At 35.4% G+C, this 21,300-nt stretch overlaps 1 protein-coding gene across 1 annotated transcript; it reads right to left on the minus strand.

Moving 5' to 3' along the window:
* Positions 1-16,082: 16,082 nt before the first annotated feature.
* LOC130941010 (squalene synthase 2-like) lies at positions 16,083-21,099 on the minus strand. The gene is made up of 14 exons (XM_057869352.1): positions 20,614-21,099; positions 20,487-20,529; positions 20,274-20,363; positions 20,039-20,114; positions 19,554-19,623; positions 19,161-19,304; positions 18,968-19,072; positions 18,616-18,762; positions 18,422-18,497; positions 18,111-18,199; positions 16,742-16,833; positions 16,612-16,657; positions 16,467-16,536; positions 16,083-16,386 (listed from the first exon to the last, which is right to left on the minus strand). The coding sequence occupies exons 1-14, from the start codon at positions 20,806-20,808 to the stop codon at positions 16,379-16,381; spliced, it is 1,251 nt and encodes a 416-aa protein (XP_057725335.1). The 5' UTR covers positions 20,809-21,099; the 3' UTR covers positions 16,083-16,378.
* Between the last annotated feature and the right edge of the window lie 201 nt (positions 21,100-21,300).

Here is a 21,300-nt window from a genome sequence, read left to right on the forward strand (position 1 = left end):
AAAATGAGCCTTGATTTGCAATGCCATCCACTAAACATTCTTCTCTTACGCTTTATCCTACAAATCATCCTAAGTTGATCATTCGTTTCAAGCAAACCATACTCAAGTGGGGTAATAAAGCTAATAGAAATGAGTTTTACCCACTCAAGTGAAGGAATAGATGACAACCTAGGCAAAGAAGCTTCCAAGGATCTTGACAAAGCATATTCAACTTCCGTTCTTCTTTTTCAAAGGGCTTCCACCTCTTCACAAGATTTTTCATATTCAATCCTTTGTTCATCAATTTCATCTAACTCTTCTCCATCACTAAAATCATAAATGGGAGGTTGAGAGAAATCTACATCCACATCGCTCTCTTCTTCATCGGGAGAAGGTTCTTCAAGTTCAAAGGATTCACCACCATTAGGATTTGATTCTTGATCTTCATCTCCAAGGGAACTCAACTCTTGCTCCATTCCTTCCAAGTCTTCATATGGGATATGCCTTGGAGGTTGTGCACATCCCTCCTCAACATCAACTTCAATCTTCTTGGAGGGGTTTTGTATAACTCTAGGTTCCCATGGAGGTTCCGCATCTCCTAAGTCTTCAACCACTTCTTCCTTTTCTTCAATGGTCATAGGTTCCTCCAATTGTTCTAACACAAAGTAGCATTCTTCCTTTTCCACCGGAGTTTCCAATCTCTCCTTCATACTATGCTCCTCTTTAGATTCTCCACATGTAGCCATGGGAGTTCTTTGAGTGTCCAAAAGTTGGGATGCTAGCCGGTTTACCACCTCATCCAAGGCGGTCATGAATTGTTGCACATCCCTTGTCATCTCCTCTTGTCCTTGAAGAAGAACACCGAGGGTTTCATTCATTAGAGGTTGGGGTGGATGGGAGGGTTCATCATATTGGGGGAAGGATTTATAATAGGAAGGTGGTTCATCATAATTAGGATGTGGTGATTCAACATTCTCCACTTTTTCCACTTGTTGCACAACATGCTCCATGGTTGCTTGAAATTGATCCAATGCTTCCTTGAGACGATCCCTTGACTCTTGTTCCGCTTGGATATCATGATAGGGATCATATAGCTCTTGGATCGATGGACATGAATATTCTTCCATGTGAGGTTGTGGTGAAAGGTAGAATTCATCTTGTGGTTGAAAATTTTCATTTATTGAGGGTGGTTCTTGGAAGTATTGAGGTTGGAATGGTGGTGATTCTATGTGTGGCTCATATGGCTCAAAAGGTGGTTGGTATGGTGGATATGGATTATGGTCATATGAAGGTATTTGGTGAAAAGAGGCTTGTGAGTGTGGTTGAGGTTCATGTTGAGGATATGGTTCATAGGAATATGGTGGTGGTTCTTGAAAGTCACAAGGAGATTCACCATAGCCATTAGATTAGTATGCATCATAAAATGGCTCTTCTTCATAGTGCAATGGTGGAGGTTGTTGCCATGAAGATTGATTATATGCATATGGCTCCTCCCACCTTTGGTTGTCCCATCCTTGATACACATCTTCATTATAGTCCTCATTTCCTACAACATGTTGATAACCAAACTCATAGCCAAGGTGAGAATTCATGATAGCAAGAGGAAAATGAAAACAAAATCAAATAAGAAGCAAGAAAATTAAATCCTAAAACTAGCAAGAGCTAACAAAAGCAAACATATTCACACTATTCACATATATATAATAACCAATAACATAACACCATTGCAATTCCCCGATGAATGTAATGACAAGGAATTGAAGAGTAGAAGTAGAAGAAAGAGTGGATGAAAACCTAGATCTAAGAACTAAACCTAATCCTAATTCTAGAGAGAAGTGAGAGCTTCTCTCTCTAAAAACTAACTCTAACTACTAAACTAAGCTAAACTAAACGAATTATCAAAAGTATGTTGATTCCCCTTCAATATTTGGCTTAAATAGCATCAGAAATGAGTTGGATTGGGCCCACAAGGCTTCTAAAATTGCTGGCCACGAGTTGCATTAAGTGGATCATGTGCCACCATCGGTGCGTCCGCGTACCGTGCGCGTGCGCGCCCCTATGCGTGATGCAACTATGGCAAATCTTATATCGTTTCGAAGCTCCAGATGTTAGCTTTCCAACCCAACTAAAACCGCATCATTTGGACCTCTGTAGCTCAAGTTATAGTTGATTAAGTGCGAAGAGGTTGGCTTAACAGCTTTTGCAATTCCTACATTTCTTCATGAGTTCTCCATTTTTACATGCTTTTCCTTCATTCCCGTGATCCAATCCTTGCCTCCTAAATCTGAAATCACTTAGCAAACATATCAAGGCATCTAATGGAATCAAGGAGAATTAGATTTAGCTATTTTAAGTCCTAAAAAGCATGTTTTCACTCTTAAGCGCAATTAAGGGAGAAGTTATAAAACCATGCTATTTCATTGAATAAATGTGGGTAAAAGGTGATAAAATCCCCTAAATTCAACACAAGATAAACCCTACAAATGGGGTTTATCAAAGTATTTTTTATCCAAGTTTATCCAAGTAGGTCAAACACCAACAAAAATCACTCTCTTTAAAAAGAGCGTCATTACACGCGCTTCTTCTTCTTTCAAATACACGCACGTCCTCTTCTTCTTCTTTCAAATTCACGCATACCACCTCCTCCTCCTCCTCCTCCTCCTTTACACACGCAGATTCTTCTTCTGCTTCTCCTCCTCCTTCTCTTCTTTTTCTCCTCTTTTGTTGTCTTCCTCACTAACAATACCAACATTTTGCTAATGGATTATTTTTTTCAATAGAATTGAATGGAATGCAATTGCTGAATTGAATTGAATGGACGCAGGTGTTCTGAATTGAATTGAATTGAATTGATAATATCTAAATTGTAGATACAGGTGCTTTGAATTTGATTTTATATAATGGATAACGTTCCGTTTATTTAGTACTATATAATTGGTTCACCTTAATAACGTGTTCGGTTCATTATGCAGACAATTATTTTGAATTTAATTTTATATAATGGATAATGTTTCATTCATTTAGTACTATACAATTGTTTCACCTTAATAATGTATTCGGTTCATTATGTAGAAAGCTATTCAAAATTTGATTTTATATAATGGATAATATTCCGTTCATTTAGTACTTTACAATTGTTTCACCTTAATAACATGTTCGGTTCATTATGAAATGAATTGAATGAATAGACGCAAGTGTTTTGAATTGAATTGAATTGATAATATAACAACCTGAATTTTTGAAAATTAAATAATAAATTATTCATAATTTATAAAATTTGATGAAAATTTTATTTAAAAAAATTATTTTTCTAAAAGTAATTAAATTAAAATTCTTTGATATTTTGAATCTAAAATCCATTAAGATGTTTAAATAATTTTTATTGTAATAAAATAATTTGAAAAAAAAAATTATTATTATTATTATTATTATTATTATTATTATTATTATTATTATTATTATTATTATTATTATTATTATACTTCTTTTTTCTTTGGTCGAAGACCATTAAGAAAATAGTATGAACATTATATAATAAAGGTATATAATAAAATTATAATAATAAAAGCTATATATAATTCCTTTCATACAATAAAATATATATTTAATATTATAATATTATAATACTATACGTTTGTGTTCCTTGAGTTAAAGCGGTTATATATATAACCAAAAGAAAGAAAGGAAACGTGGGTTGTATATATTGATATAAGCATGACACATACACCTCTCTTATTTAACAACCAATAACACTTGATCATAAGCATTATTAACCAATTTCCTTTCTCCTCATGCATTACCGAATGAGTTTGAGGAAAAACAAAGAAAGAAATGGACAAGAGTGTGGGTGAGAGAACCGTGCCTTTCGTTGATTTTTCGGCCTCAATTTTTTTTGTCCGTAACTCTAATAAAAAATTTAATCGGGTAAAGTGTTTGTATTCTTTTCTTTTATACGTTAGTATTATTTTTGTCCAAAAAAAATTAATAATGACGTAATTTTTCTTTTTTTGAGTTTGACCAATTAGAGTTTTAGGAGGTACAGGTAATTTTTGACGTTTTTTTCTTTAGCAACTCAATCAGAAAAGTTTTCTAGAATTTCTTTTATTTTTATTTCATACGGAGGTAGAGTTTGGTAAATTTATAATAATTAAATGTGAATTTGATAAATGAATGTTGATTTGGTTGATTATTGTTTGAGTTTATATTGAATTATTGTTGTTGCTTGTAATTTGTTAGTTTGGTTATAAGGAACAGCTCAGCTGTGGTTATTTTAATAGTTTTGGAACTGTTGTGATGTGGTATTTAGAAGAAATTGATGAGATTTGGTGGTTGAAAGATTAAATTAAAAGTTGAAAAAAATCGGTAACCGAAAGACTAAAAAACGGATTAAAATACAAGTAATATTTTGAAAGGAAATGGCTAAGGATTTCGGTTTTGGTATAAGAAAAAGATTAATATTTAAACTTTATTTTTTTAAGGGTAACATTGTATTTGTATATAAAAATCGAGGTACAATTTTTAATTATATAAGTTTTCGGATATTTTGGATAATAAATAGAGTAGGGGGGTAAAGTAGGTATTTTATAAAAGTTCAGGATTTTTTTAATAAATATGAAAATAAGTGAGGGTTTCAAATATAATTTTATAAAATATTAAGGTTAAAAATAAAATATTAAAAAATTTGTGGTTTAAAAAGTAATTAATAAGAGTTTAAAAATTAAGGTTTTATAAATATCTTATTTATATTATTGTTATTATTATTTTATTAAGAATATTATTTAGTAAAGATATTATTAATATTATTATATGTTAGAGAAGAGTAAATAGAGTGATCTTAAAAGCTTTAGAGAATGCAGACTTAATTAAAGTATTTTACAATTCTTTTCCATAAGATACTTAGGAAAAAACGAGAGAAGAATGTGAAGTTGAGTTATGATAAAGAATTAAAAGATTGGAGAAAAGAGAGAAATAAAAGAAGTAAAAAAATAAAAAAGAAAGATGAGAAAGAAAAGAATGTATAAATTAAAGGAATATTTGCCACAGGAGAGCAGAGACTAAAGATAAAAAGACTTTAAAAGACTGTCTGTCACAGGAGATCTGAGAGCAAAGACTAAAAGATTTTAATAAACGTATGTCACAGTAGAGCAGATAGAAAAGAAGGTATTAATTAAAGGGATCTCTACCCTAGTATAGTAGAGAGCAAAGATTGAAAAGAAATTGAGTGTTGTTTGGGCCTTAGTGCCAAGTGTCTAGTGAGGACGGCGATACGTAATGCTCACTTGATACTATAAGGACGGCTCAGTGAGGACGGCGATATGTAACGCTCATTGGAGACCGGAAGAAAGGTTCCCACATGAGGACGGCGATGTATAATGCTCATGGAGGGAATGTTGGCTGAGATAAGAACGGCGGTACGAAACTTTATCTCAGGACCAATGTCGGAAATCGGACAACAAACCGACACATGAGCTCATGGCCTGTATAGGACTAGACATGCATCATATTTGTTTGCGCATACTTGTTGTGATTGTGTTTTCATGATTGTGTGTGCTTGTAATTGGATTATATGTTCTGTAATTGCTCTTTGATTTGTGTTTATCTTGCATTGCTTGTAACTATGATTGATTCTATTTTGTAATTGAGTTTTGATGGTGATTCGTGTTTAATTGAACCGTAGGCCGAGTTGATTTTATTTGGGTTAAAGGCTGTGATTGAAAGGACCCATGATAAGCTTTGGTTAAAATGGTTTCTTAGTAAGCGGTGAAATATATGAAATGTCTTTTTACTTAAAATTTTTATAAGGAAATATGAGTTTTAAATTTGGATAATGAACTTAACTTCTAACCCTGACTCTACTAAGAACTCCCCAATTCTTACCCCCATATTTCCACTCCTTTCAGCTACAGATGCGAAAGCTTAGTGCGGAACTACAAGAACATAGAAGATTCTGTTTACAAGTTGAGTTGTTAGATTTTATTTTTCCCTTGTCATTTACTGTTTTGGGTTTTAGAGGGGTAAGAATTGTATTTGTGGATCTCTGAGTAAGTCTATGTATATAATGCTACGTGGATATATATAATTTTGTGATTAAATGATTTAAAGTACTGACCCTTCGTTTTCTTGGTGAAAGTTTTGGTTCGTATTCGCGAAGGCTCAATATTAAATAAAAATAGTATAGAATAAAAAGGTTTAGAGTTAAGTAACGCCTGAGCTTTTAGTACGGTCATGAAGTGCTAAAAGTTAGAGTGTTACAAATAATCTCTAAGAGGAGGAAAAGAAGAAGGAAAGAAGAAAAATATGCGTGTACAAATTTGGAAGAAGAAGAAGAAAGAAGAGGAGGAAAAGAAGAAGGGAAGAAGAAGAATTTACGCAAATTTGGAAGAAGAAGAAGAAGAAATATGAAGAGAAGGAGGAGGAGGAGAAGGAGAAAGAGAAAAAAACAAAAAAGAAGCGCATGATTTAAAAAGTTGTTACAACAACTTGGATAAACTTAGATAAAGATTTTATTTGAATGTAGAGTTTTATTATTTTACTTATGTACAAGAATATGTCTAAATAACAAAGATCATTCACATTGAATATAAGTTTATGACAATTAAGTATAACAAATTAATGTATAATAATAGTGTCTAATTCATTTAAAAAATTTAAAAAATCAATGAAATGGATTTTAGCAAACAATGTTTTTGTAAATGGTTTTTTAGTCTAACCAACATTTAATCAAATGAGTTTTTTATCTAGATATTTTATTAAGATGATACAAATTATAAAAGTGTTTGTGATGTGGTATTAATTAGTTTTAAAAGATAGAATGTTAAGATATTATTTTTAAAATAAATAGCAACTACTTTAGGTTGGTAAATAAATAAATAATCAAATTTTATTTAGCTCACAAAATACTAACGAAATAAAAGTAATAAAAATTATTAACTATTAAATAAGCAGAAATTCGAAAAGCATGTAAAGATGAAATTGTATTAAAATTATTTATTTTCTACTATTTCACTTTTTTTTATAATTAATGTTTTTTGTTATTAATAATTGTTTTTTTTATAGAATAAAAAATGATATTTGATCCTATATTTAATTTTTTTTAATTTTTATATTTGTATACACGACGATGATAGTGTATATTATTACTATTTTTGTAGACAATATTTTTTGTTTTTTATTTTTAGATATTATGTAAAAATTCTCTATTAAATAATTAAACAAATAAATAAAATTTACTGTCTTAACTGGTATCATGGTAAATAATAAATTGAATATATTTTTTATTTTATTCAAAATTTTGGTGGTGGAAGACATATTTTAATAAAAGGTAAGAAATATTTATAAAGTTATTTGTAATAGATATTTAAAAAAGACATATTAAATGATTAATTTTTGTTATTCTTGTTATGTATACATCTTTTATAATAAATAGTATTTTGACGCCAATATTTTCTTAATAACTATACACGGAGTTTTTTCATTTTGTTAATTAAAAATAATTTAAATATGTAATTAATTAATAATAACTATATTTTTATACAGGTATCAAAAATGTTTAGTGTACGAATAATTTTTTAATGTATTTTATATTTTAATTAATATAATTATTTTTATTTTTTATTAGAATATTAACCTCTTTTAAAATGATACGCTATATTAAATTCAAATGTTATTTAGATAGTATTTATTGTTTTTGTGGTTAGAATATAAATTATTTTATCAAAATTTTAATTTTTTTGGACTACATAATAGTGACATTAGAGCAACATTTTTTTTTTGTGTCTAAACAATAAAAGAAAACATAAAGCAAATACCTATCCTAAATCAGACATAATGATTTGCTGAAGGGTTTTATGGGGCTCCGACCAAATAACATGGTTGGAATTACTTCTAATTCCATATCTAGCCATTCAATCAGCAACTTTATTTTCTTTCCTACATATCCAGTCAAATTACACGTACCAGGGTCTTGATAACAACTCTTAAATCTTGTTAACTAAGTCAACAACTTCATATTTACATTCTATAGGAGAGTTATGCAAAAGATGAAAAATGTTCAAACAATCCGTTTTATATACTATGTCTTTCAATCCGCAATCTCAAGCTAAAACAAGACCCACCTCGAAACTGCAAAAAGCTCACATCAGATGATGGATCAGGGAGGAGAGCTACCAAAACAATCCGCAATCCAACCCCTATTAGAATTTCTAATAAGAGAACCAAATCCAGCCAAGCTCAAATCAGTAAACAAACTAGCATCACAATTAACTTTAAACCTATTACCTATAGGAGGTTCCTAGGACAAACGGTTCCTGAAAGTGCTAAAAGAAGTACACATATTCATATATAACCTTAGATCCATAACCATACTTCTGATGAGAACAACCACCTTGTGATCTGTCCAATGATTTTCAGCATTGAAAATGTCATCGCACATATGCCTCTACAACCACCACACTCCGGCCCCTAAAAGAGCCTCCTTACCAAACATGACCTTCCGAAATCAGGCTTTCATAGAGAAGCCTTCAACCGAATCAATAACTTGAGGATCTGGCATCTGCCAAATAACTCTAGAATATACACAATCTCTAAGGCAATATTCTACTATCTTTGGAGCCGCATTGCATTTCTGGCACATAACCGAACTAGCTACATGCCGCCGGAAGCGGAAGACCTTCGTCGGGAGAGCGTTATGAACAAACCACACAGTCAATTTGATCTTTTTCGAAAAATTCAAGTCCCAAAGTCAGTTCCGGTTGCTATTTTCATTCCAATTCAATCTATTCTTTAATAATCAACGATAACCCTCTCTTGCACTATACCTTTTTGTCCCTGCAGGCTACCAACTCCACCCCGTTCCATGTCAACCAAAGTTAGATAGTGGAGACAGTGAATGAAATGCTTGACCTCAAGAGGAATTGTCAACGCAAGTCTTTCCACCTCCCAAGATCCATTATGCCACAAATCCACCACTACAAAATCAGACATAGATATGTGAATATAGGAAACAAGATCACAAAATCTTCCAAAAAGAGTCCACTCATCATACCACATAGATTACTGCACATCCCCAACATTCCATCTGAACCCATCCTTGAGAGCATCAAATGCTTTGAGAATGTTCCTCCAATTGGCTAAAGCGTTCTGACTGTTGTTGCCAAGAAAAGTTAAATTCCGAAAATATTTCATCATAATCTGAACCCACAGCTTATCTCTATTATTGAAGCAATCCCAAAACAATTTACCAAGAAGTACCATGTTAGCTGAGTAGGTATCCCTAACACCCAAACTACCTGTCCTTTTAGATAGCAATATCCCACTTAACCAACAGCAACCGTCTCCCATTAGTTTGGTCTCTCTATAAAAATTGTCGCATCAAAGAATCTATCTTTTCACAAGCATACTTCGAAAGAAGAGCAATCTACATGTTGTAAACCGGAATAGAAGCCATTACCAATTTAACTAAACAAAGTCTTCCTGCCTTATTCAGCAAACACCCCTCCCAACTATCAATATTCTTCTGAATCTTTTTAATAACATCTTGAGCCATCCTCTTGGAATACCTTTCATGCCAAATATTCACCCCTAGATATCTTTCCAAGTCTTGACAAAAGCGGATAGTAGAAACTCCCGAGAGCACCTATTTTCTTCTCTAAAAAAATATTCCTTGAGCATTGAAACTTTGATTTACTAAGGTTCACCTTTAATCCTGATGCTTTGGAAAATAACTCCATAGTCCGCATAACCTCCCCTACTAAAGCTTTCGTAGTTTTACAGAAAAGCAGAAAATCATTAGCAATCATCAAATGGGAGATTTTAGGGCCATACCTGAAGACCGACAGAGGTATCCACAACCCTTGGAAAGTGCGATGGGAAAACAAGCAAGAGACTCCATACAAAGCACAAAAAGATATGGAGACATGGGATCCCCTTGTCTCAAACCCTTCTTCGGGTTGAAATTCTGAAGTCTCTCACCATTCCACAAGATAGTCAAGGAAGATGACGTCACACAAGCCATAATAAGATTAATAGTAGCTCTCGAGAAACCAAATCTGACTAACAAAGCTTTAAGGAATCTCCAATCCACCCTGTCATAAGCTTTCTCTAAATCAATCTTGAAAGCCATAGTCCCCTTTCTAGACTTAGTACTTATCATGAAATGCATAATTTTCTGTGCAACAATGATGGTCTTTGTAATTCTTCTTTCCGGGATAAAATCACCCTAGAGCCGGCTGATGATCTTCAAAAGAAACGGTCTAACCTTGTTCACCAGCATTTTTTGTAATAATTTTGTAAGAACAGTACATAAACTAATGGGACGGAAATTACTTAACGAAGAAGGAGCTTCCACTTTAGGAATTAGAACAATGAAGGTGTCAAAAATAGCAGGATTTAAAATCTCACCCTCAAAGACTTTTTTGACTAACCCCCACACATCATGACTAAGAGAGTTCCAAAATTCTTTATAAAACAGAGCTTAAAAACCATCCGGCCTTAGAGTTTTAAAAGAATTCATGGTCATTACAACTCTTTTCACCTCTTCTGTAACAGCCCAGACCACCCACTAGCACGATCCGCTTTGGCACACAAGGCCTCACGATTTTGCGTTTGACGATATGGATGATAGCCGAAGCCCCCCACACTCACTCGTCAAAACGTGTCATGCTAGAGAGAGGTATCCACACCCTTATAAGACATGCTTCATTCCCCTCCCCAACTGATGTGGGACCTTACAATCAACCCCCCTAAGGGAGTCCAACGCCCTCGGTGGCACATCGATCCGGACTCCGGCTCTGATACCATCTGTAACAGCCCAGACCACCCGCTAGCACGATATTGTCCGCTTTGGCACACAAGGCCTCACGATTTTGCCTTTGACGATAGGGACGATAGCTGAAGCCCCCACACTCACTCGTCAAAACGCGTCATGCTAGGGAGAGGTATCCACATCCTTATAAGGCATGCTTCGTTTCCCTCCCCAACCAATGTGGGACCTTACGTCTTCTAATGCCACCGATTTAACAAATCTTTGACAGGCTTTATTGCTATGAGAGGGGTAGGATAAATCTCCCATACCATTCAGATCAATATTCTCCCTTGTAGAAAATAATTTTTGGAAGTAAGAATTTGTTTCCTCCTCAAGCACCTGCGTCTCAGTGGCCTAGGTTCCATTATCTAACAACAACCCATGAATCTTATTCCTCTTTTGCCTAATAACTGTCTGCAGGTAAAAAAACTTAGTATTTTTGTCACCATATCGAACCCACTGGTCTCTAGATTTTCGATACCACAGAAGCTTTTCCTGAAGAATGATAGAATTTAGCTCCTCCTAAATACCTTACTCTTTCACCCTCAACTCCATATCTTTCCTACTCAAGAGAAATTTGAACATCATTCAGCTGCCTCTCTAATTTTCTCTTTTTAATAAAAAAACATTTTCAAAAGTTTCTTTATTAAAAGTAAACGCATCCCTCTAAACTTCTAGCAAACTCCTGACAACACCAAGAGCTCCTTTATTCTAAGTTGTATGAACAATATTTTGAAAAAAACATATAAGCCATCCAAGCAGCTTGAAATCTAAAGGGATGAAGACCTTTTTTAGTTATCCCAACCTTTATACATTTGATGAGCAAGGGATAGTGATCAGAGTGAAGACGCGCCAAAATCTCATTATAAGCTTCAGAAAACAGCAAATGCCACTCCTGATTAATGACAGCTCTATCCAATTTTTTTGCAACTTGTAACCCCCTTCTGACCTTCCTGTACCAAGTGAAACTCCTCCCAATAGCTCCCATATCAAACAGACGATAGTTTGCTAGAGTAACTACAAAAAGCTCAACTCTAACATTATTGAACACTCCTCCTCTAACCTCATTCTGCAACAAAATCTCATTAAAATTTCCTAACAGAATCCACAAATCTTGTATTATATTACATATCTTGATTAAATCATTCCATAGACCCATTCGTCGATGGACATGAGGATTAGCATACACTGCACTGCAAAAACTAGAAAAATTACCCAGAGAAATTTCAAAATTGATCCATTGATAAGCCACATCAACCATTCTCACAGTCATCATAGAATTAGAACAAAGAACCCTGATACCCTCACTGTGACCTCTAGCCTCAACAATCCTAACATCCTTATAACCAAGCTTACTCCAAACGGATCTCATTCTCTCAAAAGGAACATGAGTTTCAATAAGAATGAAAATCGTTGGATGAAATTTACTAACTAATTCTTTACAATACACCCGGACCATTTTGTTAGAAGTCCCTCTAATACTCCAAGATAAAAAAAAACTTATATCTACACAATCCATAAAAATAAAATGGACATAAACAGAAACCAACCTCAGCAAAAGTCCCTTAATGAAGCAATGATGGACCTCCAACATTTCCACCACTTCCTTGCCTCTCTGAAACTCGTGGTTGCTCAAAAACACTTCCCACCGAACGATAACCACCACCGACAAATTCTAGTTCTGCTGATTCGGTGCACCATCGTTAGCGTGGAACACCGGTGAGTATTGTAACGAGGCAGGCCGCATCCTCTTATGGCCATTTTTAAGAGTAGAGGTAATCGATGGCGCGACCATAGCGACACCCTTGATCTTCACCCCATCTTTCGTTAATGCTTGATGTACTTGAGAGGAGTAAGACTTGCTACCCGATCAAAAATGTCCTGAAGGCACTTTAACTTCTTTATTCAGGCCATTCCCAGTCTGGCCCGTCTGTTACCTAAAAATGAGAGGTTTTTACCTTTAGAAGCAAATTGGGCCTTTCTTGTTTGGCCCACTTTTCCTCTTCTTTTGCCACAAACCTTAGTACAACCCTCTTCTTCTCCCAATGTAACAATCCCTTCCTTCCTCCCATATAGTGTGCTTGCCTTCATTTTTTCTGCGAAATCCGCAACTGGGTATAGATACAAATTCAAAAACTTGCTGAACCTGGTCTAATGGATGTTTCTCATGATCCGCGGCGGTGTCAACTGCCCTCTACTTGGTCATCCATAGATGCTGAGGTAACCACGGTCATGCTATATTCACCTGCGACATGCCCAAAGCAACTACACCTATTACATATCAATTGTAAACATTCATGTTTCACGCTATATCATAGTCGTCCATAACCACTCTCCGAACAACCGGCAACCCCAAACTCACTTGAACACAAGCCCAAGTAAATTTGCCTCTCTCCACCGACTTGGTTGCAAGGTCTACCTTGACTGGTTTACCTACCATGGAGGCAATACACATCATGGCTTTCTCACGGTAATACCATATACTCAATCCTGCAATTCTTATCCAAACCATAGTGTTCCCAAAGGAGGCCTCACATGGTTTAAAAATCCGGAGATCATGGCTTAACCGCGATGTAATGACCTAGCATCATCCATGAACCCCCTAATAAAACCTTCTCCATATCTTCCCTGAGATTAAATTTACCGAGGAAGTAATCGAACCCCACATCCAAAACTTTCGTAGCCACCTTTAAGCCTCCATACCCCTTTCAGTTTATGCACCAAGGCCATATAGCTGAAGTGTTTCTGAAGAGCCTTAATCACTATAGCCTCCTTGTAAAGTTCTAATAGAGCGTTCCTAGCTTCTTCAGTAAAGCTAAGCTTCGGAGGTGTTGGATCACCTTGTTTTCCCATAACTACTACCATCGTATCACCATCCAAGACATCAACCTTGCCAAGCCCAGATTTCAAAAGACCCGATTACCTTATCACAAAATGAAACCTTAAGAGTTACCCTAGCACTACCCTTACATAAGTCCTCCTTATCACCTGAAGCAACCTTGTGTACACTCTCTCCCATAATCTCCTTGATTGGTAAAGCCTCACCTTGTTATTCCCTCAGACACTCCACCTAACTCTCACCAGTCACTCCTCCATGGCTTCGTCACCCATGTTGTACTCTCCCTAAACCTATGTGAAGTGGGTACGTACTCCTAAAACCTAATCGATATTTATGTTATAAAAAATAGTGCAACAACATTTATTTAAATACACAACTATAATAGCTTTTATATTTATGTAAAATCTGCTAATATAGAAAAAAAATATTTTGGCTTCTATAAATAGAGAATGAAACAATCTTACACATTATACAATAAATTTTTATAGAATTAGAACAAAGAACCCTAATACTCTCACTGTGACCTCTACCCTCAACAATCCTAACATCCTGATAACCAAGCTTACTCCAAACGGGTCTCATTCTCTCAAGAGGAACATGAGTTTCAATAAGAATGAAAATCGTTGGATGAAATTTACTAACTAATTCTTTACAATACACCCGGGCCATTTTGTTAGAAGTCCCTTTAATATTCTAAGATAAAAAAAAAACTTATATCTACACAATCCATAAAAATAAAATGGACATAAACAGAAACCAACCTCAGCAAAGGTCCCTTAATGAAACAATGATGGACCTCCAACATTCCCACCACTTCCTTGCCTCTCCCAAACTCGTGGTTGCTCGAAAACACTTCCCACCGAACGGTAACCACCACCGACAAATTCTAGTTCTGCTGGTTCAGTGCACCATCGTTAGCGTGGAACACCGGTGAGTATTGCAACGAGGCAGGGCGCATCCTCTTATGGCCATTTTTAAAAGTAGGGGTAATCGATGGCGCGACCATAGCGACACCCTTGATCTTCACCCCATTCTCGTTAATGCTTGATGTACTTGAGAGGAGTAAGACTTGCTACCCGATCCAACATGTCCTGAAGGCACTTTAACTTCCTTATTCAGGCCATTCCCAGTCTAGCCCGTCTGTTGCCCAAAAATGAGAGGTTTTTACCTTTAGAAGCAAATTGGGCCTTTCTTGTTTGGCCCACTTTCCCTCTTCTTTTGTCACAAACCTTAGTCCAACCCTCTTCTCCCAATGTAACCATCCCTTCCTTCCTCCCATGTAGTGCGCTTGCCTTCACTTTTTTCGCGGAATCCGCAACTGGGAATAGATACAAATTCAAAAATTTGCTGAACCTGGTCTAATGGATGTTTCTCATAATCCGCCGCGGTGTTAACTGCTCCTTACTTAGTCATCCATAGATGCTGAGGTAACCACGGTCATGCTATATTCACCTGCGACATGCCCAAAGCAACTACACCTATTACATATCAATTGTAAACATTCATGTTCCACGCTATATCATAGTCGTTCATAACCATTCTCCAAACAACCGGCAGCCCCAAACTCACTTGAACACAAGCCCAAGCAAATTTGTCTCTCTCTGTCGACTTGGTTGCAAGGTCTACCTTGACTGGTTTACCTACCATGGAGGCAATACGCATCATGGCTTTCTCATGGTAATACCATATACTCAATCCTGCAATTCTTATTCAAACCATAGTGTTCCCAAAGAAGGCCTCACATGGTTTAAAAATTCGGAGATCATGACTTAATCGCGATGTAATGACCTAGCATCATCCATGGACCCCCTAATAAAACCTTCTCCATATCTTCCCTGAGATTAAATTTAACGAGGAAGTAATCAAACCCAACATCCAAAACTTTCGAAGCCACCTTTAAGCCTCCATACCCCTTTCAGTTTATGCACCAAGGCCATATAGCTGAAGTGTTTCTGAAGAACCTTAATCACTATGGCCTCCTTGTAAAGTTCTAATAGAGCGTTCCTAGCTTCTTCAGTAAAGCTAAGCTTCGGAAGTGTTGGATCACCTTGTTTTCCCATGACTACTACCATTGTATCACCATCCAAGACATCAACCTTGCCAAGCCCAGGTTTTAAAAGACCCGATTACCTTATCACAAAATGAAACTTTATGAGTTACCCTAGCACTACCCTTACATAAGTCCTCCTTGTCACCTGAAACAATCTTGTGCACACTCTCTCCCGTAATCTCCTTGATTGGTAAAACCTCACTTTGTTCTTCCCTCAGACACTCCACCTAACTCTCACTAGTCACTCCTCCATGGTTTCGTCGCCCATATTGTACTCTCCCTAAACCTATGTGAAGTGGATACGTATTCCTAAAACCTAATCGATATTTATGTTATAAAAAATAGTAGAACAACATTTAATTAAATACACAATTATAATAGTTTTTATATTTATGTAAAATCTGCTAATATAGAAAAAAAATATTTTGGCTTCTATAAATAGAGAATGAAACAATCTTACACATTATACAATAAATTTTTATATACAAAAACTTTTTTAAATTAAAAATAATAATTATTATTATCAACAGATAGGTACCAATAAATTTTTATAATAGAACGATAGTTGGCCCGGCAATAGCCCGGGTTTTACACTAGTATACAATAAATTGCATGTATCAAATTTCACAAGCTTGTAAGTAAAACCATGTCCCGTTGAACGCCAAGTGCTACGATTTGCATCGCTAACGTGCTTAGAGAGGCAGGAAAATTAGAATACTACAGAAACAAGAGGAGAACAATTATAGTAGGGGTGGATAACAGATTATTCTTGCAGATCTATTATTGATTGAACTTACGCTCGTTATTCCGGCGGTTTGCTGAGAGATACGCAAAAATGATGGGCAAGAAGATCAGAAGTATGAGAATCTGCACCGAAACTTTATAAATCAGCGTATGTTTGAGAAACGTAATACAAAGTTGGGAAAACAATTAATAACTTACAATGGTCGAGCTGTAGCTGGCTTTATTTGGCAGTACGTATAATTTCCTGATTAAAGAAAATGAAAACCTTCAGAATGTCAAACAGTTAATGGTGTAAATTTATTTTGAAATTACAAGGACATGTGCATACCTTTTACTAAGGAGACCAGATTCCCTGCAAGTTTTCTGTATAGCTTCCAGCCTGCTCAATGTTTTTGCCGCATTGGGATCATTTTGGTCAACCTACAGTAGAAAATACTCAATTTTTTAGAAATTATCCTTGAAACTGACAATTAGCTTTGCGGCAATGATATGTTCAATGATATCTCTAATTTAAAATTTTAGATTTGACATTCTCATTTTCTTTGGGATTAGGGAATGAATGGGAGGATCTATTACTGCTTTTGAGGGAAAAGGAGTCATGGCACCTAGCCACAGAAAAAATTAGGGGGTGAAGTTAGTCACGACCAAACTTCATAAGAGTAAGTTATCGTTTTCTACCTTTCTTGTTGCAACAGTTTTGGAAAACTGTTATCTATATTTTTGTGATGGAGTTTTCAAATAAGGCCTACAAAATGCAATTAACTGTTGAGGAGTTACAGGTTATAACATTTCAATTACTACCACTACCCTTTCTTTAGTTAAACGGGAAAATGGAATTTATGTATATGAGAATTTGTATGAAACGGATTCTACTTACTAGATACTCTTTTTCCATCCTCAAAGCAATTTTACCAAAAGTTCATTTGCCACATTATCAATAGGGATGGCAATGCGGGCCGCCCCGCCTAGGCCCGCCCCATAAACGGAGGCGGACCGGCCCGCCCCGCCAATTAAAATGGGTTCAAAATGCTAGCCCGCTCCGCTTTATGGCGGATTGGCGGGTCGGCGGGCTAGCCCGCTTGACTCGTTTTTTTTTTTTTTTTGAAAAAAAATTCAATAAAGTTAACAAAAAAATAATAATTAAAAAATCAAATACAAGTAAAAAATAGTCAAATTATAATATATTTTTTTCACTATTTTTTATTTTTAACTTCAATAAAATTGTTAAAAATAATATTTGTCAATAGAATCATCTTTATTTTAAAAAATAAGTCGCATAATTTGAGCATATATACGAAATTGTAAAATAAAATAAATAAAGTTAATAACTAAAAGAAGAATAAAAATAAAAAATGAAGAAAAAAGTGTTTAAAATTTCTATAATTATTAATTTTATAATAATAATCACTCTTTTATTTAATAAAAAAATGAAAAATAAAAATCTTCGACCCGGCGGACCGCCCCGCCCCGCAAAACCCGCCAATTCGGCGGGTTTGGCGGGTTTTTTTTAATTTGGCGGGCTCCAAATCCTACCCGACCCACCTTTTTTAGCGGGTTTAGCAGATCGGCCCGACGGTCTCGACCCGTTTTTCCACCCCTAATTATCAGAAGTAAAATGTTCCTATTAGTAGCACCTACATTTATGAGAAGCAAAAGTAATCACAGTTTGAGTCTTTGAGACAATGCATCCACCATACCTTGGACTTTATCATACAGGAAAAGTCAAAGAAAGAACCATAGACATCAGCCATTGTCTTTGTTCGGTCAATCACCTTTGCAGTTAGACCTATAAAACAACCAAAATAGAGAGATGACAACAAATGAACAAATATAGAACACTGCATTTATGAAATCCATGTCAAACAGATTCCATGAAGTAAGTTTTGAGAAGACTGATTCACATAAAATAACTTGGAATGCTGACCAGGGCAATTAAGTATCTTTAGGACAATAAGCCTCAAACCTAAACTGTAAATTATGAAATTTAATATCTAAATTCATCCTTTACCACGCCTCATTTTAACTACTCCTCTGAAGACTTCAATATTGTTGTAGCATAATGCCAGTGTTCCAATTGCCATGACCTATCAACAGGTAAAAAAAAAAAATCTAAATTACATAGCATACTATGCATAGTTCAAGCATAAAACTCGATAATGAATAGCACATATATCGGAAACAAATTGGGGGAAAGTGAAGCACCTGGGGAATAGCACAAAAACGAAATATAGATAAGTCTCTTAAAGCAGACATGTATTTTAAGCAATCTTCAGCATGCAGCAAAGCATTAGTGACCATGTCATTCAAGCATTGCACTGCTTTAACTGAGTTCTCCTCATACTTCAAATCCTGAGATCAAATTTAAGTTTAACAAAGGAAAAACTTAAGGGGTGAAAAAAAAACAGCACATGCAAACTCAATTCTTGAAGAGTGCATAACATGAGTATGATGGGAACTTTCTTTTAATCAAGAACTTCATCTAAGAAACATGAGAAGGGGGGAAAATATAATAATTGTTTATGCTAAACTAATGTGAATTCTTGTCAAGCCAAACCTCAAGTTTGTCTACATATTTACTCCAGATCTGCCGAGGCCAAAACATGCGTGACTTCGGGATCTCGTTGATGTCTTCAAGATAATCTCTAATGATGTTTGTTTTCTACAATTCCAAATTTCTTCAAGTGAATAGTGCAAATAATTGAATAACTACAAACATGCTGACTGTCAAAATATAATTATCATGCTACCTGAAGAAACAGACCCATTGAATTGGAAAGGTGGTCTGGAGCCAAATCTTCTGAACCAGAGGCATGGAAAAGCTTAGATAAACCTAACCCAACAAGTCCTGCCACATAATGACAATATTCATCATAGTCATCAATTGTTTCTACCTGCAAATTTTTATCATCAAAATGTAAGTACAGCCACACTACAAGGGCACTTGTTAAGGTAACTTATATTAAAAAAATTGAAGCTTTTTATACAAATAAATGATTTGGAAAGTAACAAAACCCTACTTTTTAAAATGCATGATATAACATCCTAGAAGTCATAAATGTCAATTATATTGATGTAGCTAAACTATAACACATAAAAGTGTAATATATATAGCAGGAAATGAGGAAGATGTGCAAACAAACCTCCTTGCAAATAAATTTGGCCATTCCTGCACCCATTCTTTTGGTAATATCTTCAATTGCTTCCTGGTAGCTGCAGAGTGATTGACCAGTTATCCCGGTTATTAATTGTTTGCCAGAAGAATAAACCAGAGTCTTAACTCTTAACTATCAGATCCAATTAATTATAGAAATAAGAGAAACTACTAGGAACTCAGTACATCTTGATCCAAGCTAAGTATGAAACCGTTTAGTTTAACTGATTCCAAATTTTATCAATAAACACAGTGACAAATTAGAGAAACAGATCCTCTTTAAATAATTAAATACATCCTACGAAATACCAATTAGATTGTTGCTTATATTGGACAAACAGCCTAATAAGTAAGAACAAATCTAATCAATCACTAATACCAAGCACATGCTATAAACAATAAATAAATAACATGGAGCTCGGTATATGCATGTCCATTAATTATACAAGGAATAGTGCAGGAACAAGAACTGACTTCCTTCCAAGTTCTAAAAATGCAGTAGAAACGTGATGAAACTGGTCCATGAGGATTTTGTACTCCTTTGTGCCACCTAGTCATATAAATAAGAATTAGAATCAGAACGCAGGTCAAAGTGACATCCCTTGAGCCATGAGTTCCATGAAACCATTTTTCATCAGGTTAATGAATATATAGCACGCTCATGGAGAATCATGAAATAATTATCTCACAGTTAGGTACCTATACTTACATGAAAAGTGCCAATCACGATCATATACGTGACGATGAAATGCTATCAGAATTGGAACCTTCACATCCGTAGCTACGCTTGTATCATCCTCTGTCAATTAGGAACGTACAAGAATTCCAAGTCAAATTAATTCTTCGTTTCGAATTCGGCCATAGCAACAAGATCTAGAGAAAGCTTAAAATCATGTATCTATTTTCGTCAAGAGGAACATACCGACGGTATCTAGGGCTCGAAGAACCAAATAGAATATGCAAACCTGGTGCGAAGTTAATTAAATCAAGAGTTAAACGGCGTCGTCAAGTGAAGGGGAAGAAGAAAATAGGAGAAGAAAGAAACGAACGGCGTTACGGAGGTCAGTGTCGAGCTGCTGAATGACGAGGGCGAAGCTTCTAGAAACCTTCTGGAGCATAGTGTAGCAGAAACACCAGTGAGGCTGTGGAGGGATCTGCTTCTCGGCGTGCCTCATTGCCATCTTCAGCTTCACCAGCGGAAAAAGGTCGTCAGGGTGTTTCATAACCGCTCCCAAACTCCCCATCGTCCCTCACTTTTCAAATTCAGTTCAGATTCAGATCCAGAATTGAGCGCAATGTAATGTCTTTGTGCCCTCACAATAAAATGTTGTTCTACGCCGAGAATTCTTCTTATTACTCTTGCGTTGCGTATGACCTTACTGTTTGGTAAGTGACTAAAGTGGGAATATCTTAAACTCCTATCTTGTGCTGCAATTTGCAAGCAACAAACACAATGACACAATGCTAATAATTGTGACTCGTGACTCCTAATTAAGTTTAGCCAGCGTTGTAATTTCGGTCACCCCCTTTTATTTGTGTGATTGTGTGTGGGTGTTTGACTGTTTTCTGTTTTCTTTGGGGTGACTATATTTATATTTTTAAATTTTATGCGTGCAACGCGAGACGCGCGTGCCTTGCTCAAAGCGTGCACTTGCATTCAATTTTTAGTAAGTTCAATTTATGTATGGTTCATGGCTTCATGCTATATTATACGCTCATATTTTTTATTTTTTTGT

The sequence above is a fragment of the Arachis stenosperma genome, chromosome 7 (genome assembly GCF_014773155.1).
Source record: "Arachis stenosperma cultivar V10309 chromosome 7, arast.V10309.gnm1.PFL2, whole genome shotgun sequence".
In the NCBI taxonomy this organism is placed as follows: domain Eukaryota; kingdom Viridiplantae; phylum Streptophyta; class Magnoliopsida; order Fabales; family Fabaceae; genus Arachis; species Arachis stenosperma.

Bases quoted from the DNA above. Each gene is read 5' to 3' on its own strand.
- LOC130941010 (XM_057869352.1), bottom strand. From the start codon at position 20,808: ATGGGGAGTTTGGGAGCGGTTATGAAACACCCTGACGACCTTTTTCCG. The intron at 20,115-20,273 runs GTAAGTATAGGT...TTATATGACTAG, and splicing joins TCGTGATTGGCACTTTTCAT to GTGGCACAAAGGAGTACAAA. The intron at 19,624-20,038 runs GTCAGTTCTTGT...ATCACTCTGCAG, and splicing joins TTTTTAGAACTTGGAAGGAA to CTACCAGGAAGCAATTGAAG.